General features: G+C 39.0%; 1 protein-coding gene across 4 annotated transcripts in view; it reads left to right on the forward strand.

Moving 5' to 3' along the window:
- TEX11 (testis expressed 11) overlaps nucleotides 1-14,297 on the forward strand; it is a 362,363-nt gene that overhangs the window by 32,024 nt on the left and 316,042 nt on the right. For all 4 annotated transcript variants that reach the window (XM_060292709.1, XM_060292708.1, XM_060292710.1 and 1 more), the window contains exon 3: nucleotides 7,699-7,820. In XM_060292709.1, the coding sequence (XP_060148692.1) occupies nucleotides 7,699-7,820 (122 nt within the window). The remainder of the gene's footprint in view (nucleotides 1-7,698; nucleotides 7,821-14,297) is intronic.

Raw genomic sequence — 14,297 nt, forward strand, 5'->3', positions numbered from 1 at the left:
TGGGTCTGTCATATATGGCCTTTATTATGTTGAGGAAAATTCCCTCTGTGCCTACTTTCTGCAGGGTTTTTATCATAAATGGGTGTTGAATTTTGTCGAAAGCTTTCTCTGCATCTATTGAGATGATCATATGGTTTTTCTCCTTCAATTTGTTAATATGGTGTATCACGTTGATTGATTTGCGTATATTGAAGAATCCTTGCATTCCTGGGATAAACCGCACTTGATCGTGGTGTATGATCCTTTTAATGTGCTGTTGGATTCTGTTTGCTAGTATTTTGTTGAGGATTTTTGCATCTATGTTCATCAGTGATATTGGCCTGTAGTTTTCTTTTTTTGTGACATCTTTGTCTGGTTTTGGTATCAGGGTGATGGTGGACTCGTAGAATGAGTTTGGGAATGTTCCTCCCTCTGCTATATTTTGGAAGAGTTTGAGAAGGATAGGTGTTAGCTCTTCTCTAAATGTTGCATAGAATTCTCCTGTGAAGCCATCTGGTCCTGGGCTTTTGTTTGTTGGAAGTTTTTTAATCATAGTCTCAATTTCAGTGCTTGTGATTGGTCTGTTCATATTTTCTATTTCTTCCTGGTTCAGTCTTGGAAGGTTGTGCATTTCTAAGAATTTGTCCATTTTTTCCAGGTTGTTCAGTTTATTGGCATAGAGTTGCTTGTAGTAATCTCTCATGATCCTTTGTGTTTCTGCAGGGTCAGTTGTTACTTCTCCTTTTTCATTTCTAATTCTATTTTTTTTTCATTTCTAATTCTATTGATTTGAGTCTTCTTCCTTTTTTTCTTGATGAGTCTGGCTAATGGTTTATCAATTTTGTTTATCTTCTCGAAGAACCAGCTTTTAGTTTTACTGATCTCTGCTATCGTTTCCTTCATTTCTTTTTCATTTATTTCTGATCTTATCTTTATGATTTCTTTCCTTCTGCTAAATTTGGGGGTTTTTTGTTCTCCTTTCTCTAATTGCTTTAGGTGTAAGGTTAGGTTGTTTGAGATGTTTCTTGTTTCTTAAGGTAGGATTGTATTGCTATAAACTTCCTCTTAGAACTGTTCTTGCTGCATCCCATAGGTTTTGGGTTGTCGTGTTTTCACTGTCATTTGTTTCTAGGTATTTCTTGATTTCCTCTTTGATTTCTTCAGTGATCTCTTGGTTATTAAGTAGTGTATTGTTTAGCCTCCATGTGTTTGTATGTTTTACAGATCTTTTCCTGTAATTGATATCTAGTCTCATAGCGTTGTGGTCGGAAAAGATATTTGACACGATTTCAATTTTCTTAAATTTACCAAGGCTTGATTTGTGGCCCAAGATATGATGTATCCTGGAGAATGTTCCATGAGCACTTGAGAAGAATGTGTATTCTGTTGTTTTTGGATGCCATGTCCTATAAATATCAGTTAAGTCCATCTTGTTGAATGTATCATTTGAAGCTTGTGTTTCCTTATTTATTTTCATTTTGGATGATCTGTGCATTAGTGAAAGTGGGGTGTTAAAGTCCCCTACTATGCTGGTGTTACTGTTGACTTGCCCTTTTATAGCTGTTAGTATTTGCCTTATATATTGAGGTTCTCCTTTGTTGGGTGCATAACTATTTACAATTGTTATATCTTCTTCTTGGATTGATCATTATGTAGTGTCCTTCATTGTCTCTTGTAACAGTCTTTGTTTTAAAGTCTTATTTTGTCTGATATGAGAATTGCTACTCCAGCGTTCTTTTGATTTCCCTTTGCATGGAATATCTTTTTCCATCCCCTCACTTTCAGTCTGTATGTGTTCCTAGGTCTGAAGTGGGTCTTTTTTTCTTTTCTTTTTTTTTTTTATGCGGTACGCGGGCCTCTCACCGCCGCGGCCTCTCCCGTTGCGGAGCACAGGCTCAGTGGCCATGGCTCACGGGCCCAGCCGCTCCGCGGCACGTGGGATCCTCCCGGACCGGGGCACGAACCCGCGTCCCCTGCATCGGCAGGCGGACTCCCAACCACTGCGCCACCAGGGAAGCCCTGAAGTGGGTCTTTTTATACAGCATATATACGGTTTGTTGTTTTTGTATCCATTCAGCCAGTGTATGTCTTTTGGTTGTAGCATTTAATCCATTTACATTTAAGGTAATTATCGATAAGTATGTTTCTATTACCATTTTCTTAGTTGTTTGGGGTTTGTTATTGTAGATCTTTTTCTTCTCTTGTGTTTCCTGCCTAAAGAAGTTCCTTTAGCATTTGTTGTAATGCTGGTTTGATGGTGCTGAATTCTCTTAGTTTTGGCTGGTCTGTAAAGGTATTAATTTCTCCATCAAATCTGAATGAGATCCTTGCTGGGTAGAGTCATCTTGGTTGTAGGTTTTTCTTCTTCATCACTTTAAATATGTTCTGCCCCTCCCTTATGGCTTGCAGAGTTTTTGTTGAAAGATCATCTGTCAAACTTATGGGGATTCCCTTGCATGTTTGTTGTTTTTCCCTTGCTGATTTTAATATTTTTCTTTGTAATTAATTTTTGATAGTTTGATTAATATGTGTCTTGGCGTGTTTCTCCTTGGATTTATCCTGTATGGGACTCTGTGCTTCCTGGACTTGATTAACTATTTCCTTTCCCCTATTAGGGAAGTTTTGAACTATAATCTCTTGCAATATTTTCTCAGTCCCTTTCTTTTCTCTTTTTTGTTTTTGTTTTTGTTTTGTGGTACGCGGGCCTCTCACTGATGTGGCCTCTCCCGTTGCGGAGCACAGGCTCCGGACGTGCAGGCTCAGCGGCCACAGCTCACGGGCCCAGCCGCTCCGCGGCACGTGGGATCCTCCCGCACTGGGGCATGAACCCGCGCCCCCTGCATCGGCAGGCGGACTCCCAACCAGTGTGCCACTAGGGAAGCCCCTCAGTCCCTTTCTTTTTGTCTTCTTCTTCTGGGACCTCTGTAGTTCGAATGTTGGTGCGTTTAATATTGTTCCAGAGGTCTCTGAGACTGTCCTCAGTTCTTTTCATTCTTTTTTCTTTATTCTGCTCTGCACTAGTTATTTCCACTATTTTATCTCCCAGGTCACTTATCCGTTCTTCTGCCTCAGTTATTCTGCTATTGATCCCTTCTAGAGAATTTTTAATTTCATTTATTGTGTTGTTCATCACTGTTTGTTTGCTCTTTAGTTCTTCTAGGTCCTTGTTAAACGTTTCTTGTATTTTCTCCATTCTATTTCCAAGAATTTGGATCATCTTTACTATCATTATTCTGAATTCTTTTTCAGGTAGACTGCCTATTTCCTCTTCATTTGTTTGGTGTGGTGGGTTTTTGCCTTGCTCCTTCATCTGCTGTGTGTTTCTCTGTCTTCTCATTTTGCTTAACTTGCCGTGTTTGGGTTCTCCTTTTTGCAGGCTGCAGGTTCGTAGTTCCCATTGTTTTTGGTGTCTCCCCCAGTGGCTAAGGTTGGTTCTGTGGGTTGTGTAGGCCTCCTGGTGGAGGGGAGTAGTGCCTGTGTTCTGGTGAATAAGGCTGGATCTTGTCTTTCTGGTGGGCAGGTCCACATCTGGTGGTGTGTTTTGTTGTGTCTGTGGCCTTATTATGATTTTAGGCAGCCTCTCTGCTCCTGGGTGGGGTTGTGTTCCTGTCTTTTTAGTTGTTTGGCATAGGGTGTCCAGCACTGTAGCTTGCTGGTCGTGGAGTGAAGCTGGGTGTTGGTGTTGAGATGGAGATCTCTTGGAGATTTTCGCCGTTTGATATTACGTGGAGCTGGGAGGTCTGTTGTGGACCAGTGTCCTGAACTTGGCTCTCCCACCTTAGAGGCATAGCCCTGATGCCTGGCTGGAGCACCAAGAGCCTGTCATTCACACGGCTCAGGATCAAAGGGAGAATAAAAAGAAAGAAAGAAAGGGGAAGATAAAATAAAGTTATTAAAATAAAAAATAATTTAAAAATTTTTTAAGTAATAAAAAAAGAGGAGGAAAAAAAGCAGAGAGCAACCAAAGCAAACCAAAAAACAAATCCATCAATGATAACAAGTGCTAAATACTATACTAAAAACAACAGCAACAAAAAAAATGGACAGACAGAACCCTAGGACAAATGGTAAAAGCAAAGCTATACAGAGAAAATCACAGAAGCACACACATACACACTCACAAAAAGAGAAAAAGGGAAAAAAATATATATCATTGCTCCCAAAGTCCACCTCATCAATTTAGGATGATTCGTTGTCTATTTAGGTATTTCACAGATGCAGGGTACATCAAGTTGATTGTGGAGATTTAATCCGCTGCTCCTGAGGCTGCTGGGAGAAATTTCCCTTTCTCTTCTTTGTTAGCACAGCTCCTGGGCTTCAGCTTTGGAGTTGGACCCACCTCTCTGTGTAGGTTGCCTGAGAGCATCTGTTCTTCGCTCAGACAGGACGGGGTTAAAGGAACAGCTGATTCGGGTGCTCTGGATCACTCAGGCTGGGGGGAAAGGGAGGGGTACGGAGTTTGGGGTGAGCCTGCGGCGGCAGAGCCCAGCATGACGTTGCAGCAGCCTGAGGCACGCCATGTGTTCTCCCTGGGGAAGTTATCCCTGGATCCCGAAACCCTGGCAGTGGCGGGGTGCACAGGCTCCCGGGAGGGGCGGTGTGGATAGTGAACTGTGCTTGCACACAGGCTTCTTGGTGGCTGCAACAGCAGCCTTAGCGTCTCATGCCCGTCTTTGGGGTCCGCACTGATAGCCGTGGCTTGCGCCCGTCTCTGGAGCTCCTTTATGTGCACTCTGAACCCCTCTCCTTGCGCACCAGGAAACAAAGAGGCAAGAAAAAGTGTTTTGCCTCTTTGGCAGCTCCAGATTCTTTCCTGGACTCCCTCCTGGCTACCTGTGGCATACTAGCCCCCTTCAGGCTGTGTTCACGCAGGCAACCCCAGTCCTCTCCCTGGGATCCGACCTTCGAAGCCCGAGCCTCAGCTCGCAGACCCCGCCCGCCCCGGCGGGTGAGCAGACAAGCCTCTCGGGCTGGTGAGTGCTGGTCGGTACCAATCTTCTCTGCGGGAATCTCTCCTCTTTGCCCTCTGCACCCCTGTTGCTGTGCTCTCCTCCGTGGCTCTGAAGCTTCCCCCCTCCGCCACCCGCTGTCTCCGCCCGCGAAGGGGCTTCCTAGCGTGTGGAAACCTTTCCTCCTTCACAGCTCCCTCCCAGAGGTCCAGGTCCCACTCCTGTTCTTTTGTGTCTGTTTTTTCTTTTTTCTTTTGCCATACCCAGGTAGGTGGGGAGTTTCTTGCCTTTTGAGAAGTCTGAGGTCTTCTGCCAGTATTCAGTAGATGTTCTGTAGGAATTGTTCCACATGTAGATGTATTTCTGATGTATTTGTGGGGAGGAAGGTGATCTCCACGTCTTACTCCTCTGCCATCTTGAAACTTCTCCCAAGATTTACTCATAACAGTTTTAAAATATACAGTATAGTAATAACTATGGTTGCCATGCTGTATATTGCATCCCTATGACCTATTTATTTCATAACTGGAAGTTTGTACCTTTTGACTTCCTTTACCCATTTGGCCCCCCCTCCACTTCCTGCTTCTGACAACCACCAGTCTGTTTCCTGTATCTCTGAGCCTTTTTTTAAAAAAAATGATTCCACATGTAAGTGAGATCATACGGTATTTGTCTTTCTCTGTGTGACTTATTTCACTTAGTATAATGCCTTTAAGGTCCATACCTGTTGCAGATGGCAAGATTTCATTCTTTTTTATGGCTGAATAACATTTTATTGTACATATTTAGCACATTTTTTTAATCCATTCATCGATGGAGACTTAGGTTCTTTCCACATCTTGGCTATTGTAAATAATGCTGCAATGAACATGGGGTTGCACAGGTCTTTTCAGGTTAGTGTTTTCATTTTCTTCAGATAAATACCCAGAAGTGGAATTGCTGGATCATATGGTAGTCCTATTTTTAATTTTTTGAGGAACCTGCCTACTGTTTTCCATAGTGGCTGCACCAATTATTTGCACCATTATGGTTTTGCTTTGCATTTCCTTGATGATTAATGATGTTGAACATCTTTTTTTTCATGTACCTGTTGGCCTTCACTGTGTTTTCTTTGGAAAAGGGTCTATTCAGGCATTTTTAAATTGGATTTTCTTTTGCTATTAAGTTGTATGATTTCTTTATATATTTTGAATATTAAGCCCTTATCAGATATATGATTTGCAAATATTTTCTCCCAGTCTAAACTTTCCTAGTTTTGTTATCAATATTTTGAGCAAGGACTATAATATATATATTTCTCAGCCTAATGCTTCCCTAATCTTAGATGAATCAAGATATTTAATATTAGTCCTTCTGTTAACCAATTTATGGGAGTAAGGAAGCTAGAGGTTTTTCTTTTCATATGTATCATTACTTGAGGCATATGAAATATGTATGGTATATTTTCCCTAATATCTTTGATCATGCAGTGGATACTAAAGAGTCTATGAGCTTTAAAAAATGTTTGAGTGTATTTGAAAATAAGTTTCTTTGTGAAGTCTCTATGTGAATCTGTTTTCTGATATTTAACTGAAAAGTTTTCTTTTTAAAGAAATATTTTATTTATTTATTTATTTTTGGCTGCGTTGGGTCTTTGTTGCTGCTCGCGGGCTTTCTCTAGTTGCGGCGAGTGGGGGCTACTTTTTGTTGTGGTGTGCGGGTTTCTCATTGTGGTGACTTCTCTTGTTGCAGAGCATGGGCTCTAGGCACACGGGCTCAGTAGTTGTGGCTTACGGGCTCTGGAGTGCAGGCTCAGTAGTTGAGGCGCACGGGCTTATTTGCTTCCGTAGAATGTTGGATCTTCCTGGACCAGGGCTCGAACCCGTACCTCCTGCATTGTTAGGCAGATTCTTAACTACTGTGCCACCAGCAAAGTCCTGAAGATTTTTCAGTTAGCAGATTTATTGTTCGTTGTAGCAGGTTAAAAACCTGTTTATTGTAGCAGATTAAAAATCTTCCAGAAGGTGCTCTTATGGTATTGTTATGAATGTTAACAACATTCTTTTTAGTTAATGCTCAGAAATGTTGCAAGAAATTAGAGACATGTAGGTTATGGAGACCTCTGTTACACGAGTTTGGAAAAACCTCAATTTTGATAATATGAAAGGCATCAGTTATGGTTCTACATCATGTTTGGGTTTTAAGGAATTCTATGGCCTAATAAGTTTCAGCTATATCGGGTCTGGAGCTCAAGACCGTTTAGAAAATGGTGACATCATTGTACAGATTCAGTAACTGGTTAATGTTGTTGCTAATTGAGCATGTCATTTTTTTTCTCTCAAAGTAAGGTCAAGACTTCAGCGTATGTCTGTCTAATGCTTTAAAGTATTAATAAGTATTTTAGTTTTACAGGGCATGTATCTAAGTCTCCCTTCAGAATTTCTACATTTTGTAATTTTGAAGACATTGTTAATTTCTCTTCTGTAGTTTTAAGATGACCTATAATAACATGACTATTTGTGAAGTCAATGCATTTTACTTTGAGAATGAGTAATGATGATTAAGTTATAAACAAGTGACTCCCAGGAAATACAAATGTTATTTGAAAATTATACTTTGTCTTTAGCTAGAATAAACTTTATCTCCAGTTTGGTTTTACTCTAAGGAGTATTGAAGTTTCTCCATGCTGTATTCATTTGACAAAAGGTCTAGGAACAGATTTCAGAATGATTTGCTACTTTCAGCCAGTGGTGATAGTTCACAGCACTTTTATCATTTATTGTTATTTCAGAAATGGTTGAAAACCTGCTTATAAAAGACGGTTCATCTATGATACCTGAGACAATTGATAGACTCTTCGCGGACATAGCAAATATCAACAGGGAGTCTATGGCTGAAATGCAGGACTCTCAGGTTGGTACTTTGTTTATAAGTTTTGATGATTTTGTTTATAAGTTTTGATGATTCACTGTTTTAATTAATGTATAAGTAAAAAAATAGACTTCATGATTAACATGAAATCTAAATACATGGAAATCAAGCCTAATGGCACATTTAGGGAAAATACTGTTTTAGAAACCAATGGAAAAATATGCCTCAAATTTAATATGTACTATTTAATCTGTCTAGGCTTCAGTTTTCTCATCTGTTAAAAGGAGCATAATAAAACCCACCTCCCAGTGTTGTTGTGAATAGTAAACAAAATAACATATTTAAGGTCCTGGGTGCATAGCAGTTAGTCACTTAATAATAGTTCTTGGGCTTCTCTGGTGGTGCAGTGGTTAAGAATATGCCTGCCAACGCAGGCGACATGGGTTCGAGCCCTGGTCCTGGAAGATCCCACATGCCACGGAGCAACTAAGCCCGTGTGCCACAATAAGATAAGCCACTATGATGAGAAGCCTGCACACCACAACGAAGAGTAGCCCCTGCTCGCTGCAACTAGAGAAAGCCTGCGCACAGCAGTGAAGACCCAACACAGCCAATAAATAAAATTAATACATAAAAAAAATAATAATAGTTCTCTTTTCCTTCCTTCTTCAGCAAAGTAAGAAACTACGTGGTACTTGGTAGCGGGGAACTCAGTTGAATATAAGGCTTCAGTGATGCTTTTTTGGGTTTTTTTTTCTAGTGTTTAATTGGAGGTCTGTCACTTAATTTAGAAATTGCCTTGCGGTTCTGAAATACTTTTGGGAATGTTTACCTTGGGCAGATCCTTCCATTTTGGTGATTGCACACATGGAAAGGTGAGAATGAAATTTGTTGTAAATACGTCTCATATATATATATAACTTTATATATATAACTTTATATATAATTCATATGCCATATAATTTACCCATTTGAAGTGTACAATTCAGTGATTTTTAGTATTTCACAGAGTTGCGCACCCATCACCACAGTTAACTTTAGAACATTTTCATCACCTCCAAAAGAAACCTTGCACCCATTCACAGACACTCTCCATTTCCTCCTCTCTCCTCCAGCTCTAGGCAACCTCTAGTCTACTTTCCATCTCTGTGGATTTGCCTATCCTGGACATGTTATATAAATGGAATCATACAGTATGTGGTCTTTTGGGACTGACTTCTGTCACTTAGCATAATGTTTTCAAGGTTTTTCCATGTTGTAGCATGTATCTGTACTTCATTACTTTTATTTTTAATTCTAATTTCCATTTGAAAGCTTGAGTTTTATTTATTGATTGATTGGCTGCGTTGGGTCTTCATTGATGAGCGTGGGCTTTCTCTAGTTGTGGCGAGCGGGGGGCTACTCTTTGTTGCGGTGTGAAGGCTTCTCATTGCGGTGACTTCTCTAGTTGTAAAGCACGGGTTCTAGGCACGTGGGCTTCAGTAGTTGTGGCTCGTGGGCTCTAGAGCACAGGCTTAGTAGTTGTGGCACATGGGATTAGTTGCTCTGCGGCATGTAGGATCTTCCCAGAGCAGGGCTCGAACCCATGTCCCCTGCATTGGCAGGCAGATTCTTAACCACTGCGCCACCAGGGAAGTCCCATGTACTGCATTACCTTTTATGGCTGATAATATTCCATTCTTCGGATATATCATGTTTTGTATATCCATTCATCTGTTGATGAACGTTTGGGTTGTTTACACCTTTTGGCTACTATGAATGATGCTGCTATGAACATTCATGTACAGGTTTTTATGTTTTTATTTCTCTTAGGTATATACCTAGGAGTGACATTGCTGGTCAAATGGTAACTCTGTTTAAATTTTGAGGAACTGCCAGATTGTTTTCCAAAGTGACTGTACCATTTTACATTCCCACCGGCAGCATATCAAATTGGGTCAAAAATTGACCCAGTTTTTCCACATCATCACCAATACTTATTATTAGCTTTTTGATTATAGCCATTCTAGTGAGTGTGAAGTAGTATCTCATTGTGTTTGTTTTATTTTTAATTGTGGTAAAGTATACATAATGTAAAATTTACCATCTTAACTATTTTTAAATGTAAAATTCAGTAGTATTGAGTACATTCACATCGTTTTGCAACCAATCTCCAGAACTCTTTTCATCTTGCAAAACTGAAATTCTATACCTATTAAACAACAACTCCCCATTCTCCCTTTCCCCCAGACCCTGGCAACCACAATTCTACTTTCTATCTCTATAAGTTTGACTACTCTTGGTACTTCATATAAGTGGAATCATACAGTATTTCTCACATTGTGACTGGCATATTTCACTCAGTATAATGTCCTCAGATTTATCCATGGTGTAGTATGTGTCAGAATTTCTGCCTTCTTTTTTCCCCTCCCCCAGAATTTCTGTTCTTTTTAAGGCTTCATAATATTCCTTTATGTGTACATACCACATTTTGTTTATCTATATATCAGTCCATAGATACCTGAACTGCTTCCACCTTTTGGCTTTTGTGAATAATGCAGCTGTGAACATGGGTATAAAAGTATCTGTTCAAGTCCTTGCTTTCAATTCTTTTGGGTATATACCCAGAAGTGGAATTGCTGGATCATCTGGTAATTCTATTTTTTTTTTTTTGAGCAACTGCCATACTGTTTACCATAGTGGCTGCACCATTTTAAATTCCCATCAGTAGTGCACAAGGGTTCCAGTTTCTCTGCATCCTTACCAACACTTGTTATTTCTATTTTTTGATAGTAGTCATCCTAATGGGTGTGAGGTGGTATCTCATTGTGGTTAATTTGTTTCCCTGATGGCTGATGATGTTGAGCATCTTCTCATGTGCTTATTGGTCATTTGCATATTTTATTTGGAGAAATATCTATTAAGATCCTGTGCCAATTTTTAAGCTGAGTTGTCTTTTTATTATGAGTTGTAGGAGTTCTTTATATATTCCAGATACAAGTCACTTATCAGATATGTGACTTGCAAAATATTTTCTCCCATTCTGTGAGTTATCTTTTCACTTTCTTGATTGTATCCTCTGAAGCAAAAAAGTTTAAAATTTTGTAAAAGTCTAACTTATCAAGTCTTTCTTTTATTGTTTATACTTTCGGTGTCATATCTAAGGAGGCTTTTCCTAACCCAAGGTCGTGAAGACTTACTGTTATGTTTTCTTCTGAGAGTTTTATAATTTTAGTTCTTACCTTTAGGTTTATGATCCATTTTGAGTTTACTTTTGCATATCATATGAGGAAGGGATCCAAATTCATTCTTTTGCATGTGGATATCAAGCTGTCCCAGTATGTTTCTTGACTGTTCTTTCCCCATTAAATTTGTGTTAGTATCCTTATCAAAAATCAATTGAGCATAAATATGAGTGTATATTTCTGGATTCTCAGGTCTATTCCATTGATCTATATGTCTGTCCTTATGCCAGTACTACACTCTCCTGATTATTGTAGCTTTGTAGAAAGTTTTGAAATTGGAAATGTGAGTCCTTTAACTTTGTTCTTCTCTTTCAAGATTCTTTTGACTATTCTGGGGTCCCTTGAATTTCCATATGAAATTTAGGATCTGCTAGCCAATTTCTGCAAAGAGGACAGCTGGAATTTTGATGGGTAGTGCATAAATCCATAGATCAATTTGGGGAGTATTGCCAACTTAACAATATTAAGTGTTCTAAGCCATAAAATGGCGTGTCTTTCCATTTATTGTTTAATTTTTCAGCGTTTTTAGTTTGGAGTGTAAGTTTTGTAGTTTTTTGTTAAATTTTCTACGTTTCATTTCTTTTGATGTTATCATAGATGTACTGTTTTCGTAATTTAATTTTCAGATTATTCATTGCTAATGTAATTGTTTTTCGTGTATTGATCTTGTATCCTGCAACCTTGTTAAATTTGTTAATTAGTTCTAAAGTTGTTAGTGTATTTTTTTACATAGAAGTCTCTTTTTAGAATGCTCAACATCATTAATCATTAGAGAAATGCAAATCAAAACTACAATGAGATATCATCTCACACTGGTCAGAATGGCCATCATTAAAAAATCTACAAACAATAAATGCTGGAGAGGGTGTGGAGAAAAGGGAACCCTCTTGCACTGTTGGTGGGAATGTAAATTGATACAGCCACTATGGAGGTTCCTTAAAAAACTAAAAATAGAACTACCATATGACACAGCAATCCCATTACTGGGCATATACCCTGAGAAAACCATAATTCAAAAAGACTCATGTACCACAATGTTCATTGCAGCTCTATTTACAATAGCCAGGACATGGAAGCAACCTAAGTGTCCATCAACAGATGAATGGATAAAGAAGATGTGGCACAGATATACAATGGAATATTACTCAGCCATAAAAAGAAAAGAAATTGAGTTATTTGTAGTGAGGTGGGTGGACCTAGAGTCTGTCATACAGAGTGAAGTAAGTCAGAAAGAGAAAAACAAATACCATATGGTAACACATATATATGGAATCTAAAAAAAAAAAAGTTCATGAAGAACCTAGGAGCGAGACGGGAATAAAGTCGCAGACCTACTAGAGAATGGACTTGAAGATATGGGGAGGGGGAAGGGGAAGCTGGGACAAAGTGAGAGAGTGGCATGGACATATGTACACTACCGAATGTAAAATAGATAGCTAGTGGGAAGCAGCCACATAGCACAGGGAGAACAGCTCGATGCTTTGTGACCACCTAGAGGGGTGGGATAGGGAGGGTGGGAGGGAGGGAGAGGCAAGAGGGAAGAGATATGGGGACATACGTATATGTATAACTGATTCACTTTGTTATAAAGCAGAAACTAACACACCATTGTAAAGCAATTATAATCCAATAAAGATGTTAAAAAAAAGGAAGTCTCTTTTTAGATTATAACCTCTTTTTACTCTGTTAAGTTGTTAGTGAAAAGAGGTTATGAGGTTCAGAGTAAGAGTCTGGTCTTATTTTGCAAGAAGTTCTGTTTGGTTTTAGAAGTACCTTGAATTTTTCTTTCTAGAAAGCCTAATCATCATATTATTTACCTCTGTTTGCTGCATATATTTATTGTGTTTATCATTACACATTTATATAAACCTAGCACAAGTCTTGCCACATATTAGGTGCTCAGTATATATTAGCCGAATAAATCTGCATTTTGTGAATATGCAGTGTTTATAGTCAGAATTAATCTTACCCTTTCTTTCATTTTTTTGCAATGTCATTTTTTTAAAATTAAAAAGAATTTTATTGAAGTATAGTCGATTTATAATATTGTGTTAGTTTCAGGTGTACAGCAAAGTGATTCAGATATATGTTCTTTTTCAGATTCTTTTCCATTATAGGTTATTACGATACACTGAATATAGTTCCCCGAGCTATACAGTTGGTCCTTGTTTACCTGTTTTATATACAGTAGTGTATATCTGTTAATCCCAAACTCCTAATTTATCCCTCCCCCACATTTCTTTTTTTCTAAATATTTATTTGTTTCTTTATTTTGGCTGTGCTGGATCTTGGTTGCAGCACTTGGGATCTTGGCTGCAGCATGTGGGATCTAGTTGCGGCATGCCGACTTCTTAGTTACAGCATGTGGACTCCTTAGTTGCGGCATGAATGCGGGATCTAGTTCCTTAACCAGGAATTGAACCCGGGCCACCTGCATTGGGAGCACAGAGTCTTACCCACTGGACCACCAGGGAAGCCCCATAAGTTTGTTTTCTGTCTGTGAGTCTATTTCTGTTTTGTAAATAAGTTCAGTTGTATCATTTTTTTTTTAGATTCCACAAATAGGTGATATCATATGATATTTGTCTTTCTATGTCTGACTTACTTCACATTATGCACATGGCATTATTTCATTCTTTTTTTTTTCCTTTGGCCATGCTGCATGGCTTGTGAGATCTCCGCTCCCTGACCAGGGATTGAACCCAGGCCATGGTAGTGAAAGCCTGGAGTCCTAACCACTAGGCAACCAGGGAGCTCTCTCCTTCTTTTTTATGGCTGAGTAACATTCCATTGTGTATGTATGTATGTATACATACACACACACACACACACACACACACACACAAACACACACATATACCACATATTCTTTATCCATTCATCTGTTGATAGACATTTAGGTTGCCTCCATGCCTTGGCTATTGTAAATAGCACTGCTATGAGCATTGGGGTATATATATCTTTTTGAATTAGTTTTTTGTCTTCTCTGGATATATGCCCAGGAGTGACATTGCTGGATCATATGGTAACTCTATTTTTGTTTTTTTAAGGAACTTCCATACTGTTCTCCATAGTGGCTGTATCAATTTACATTCCCACCAACAGTTTTCTCCACACTGTCTTTAGTATTTATTATTTGTAAACTTATTGATAACTTGTAGTTGCCATTCTGACTTGTATGAGATGATACCTCACTGTAGTTTTGATTTGCATTTATCTAATAGTGATGTTGAGCATCTTTTCATGTGCCTGTTGGCCATCTGTATGTTTTCTTTGGAGAAATGTCTAGGTTTTC

The sequence above is a fragment of the Globicephala melas genome, chromosome X (genome assembly GCF_963455315.2).
Source record: "Globicephala melas chromosome X, mGloMel1.2, whole genome shotgun sequence".
In the NCBI taxonomy this organism is placed as follows: domain Eukaryota; kingdom Metazoa; phylum Chordata; class Mammalia; order Artiodactyla; family Delphinidae; genus Globicephala; species Globicephala melas.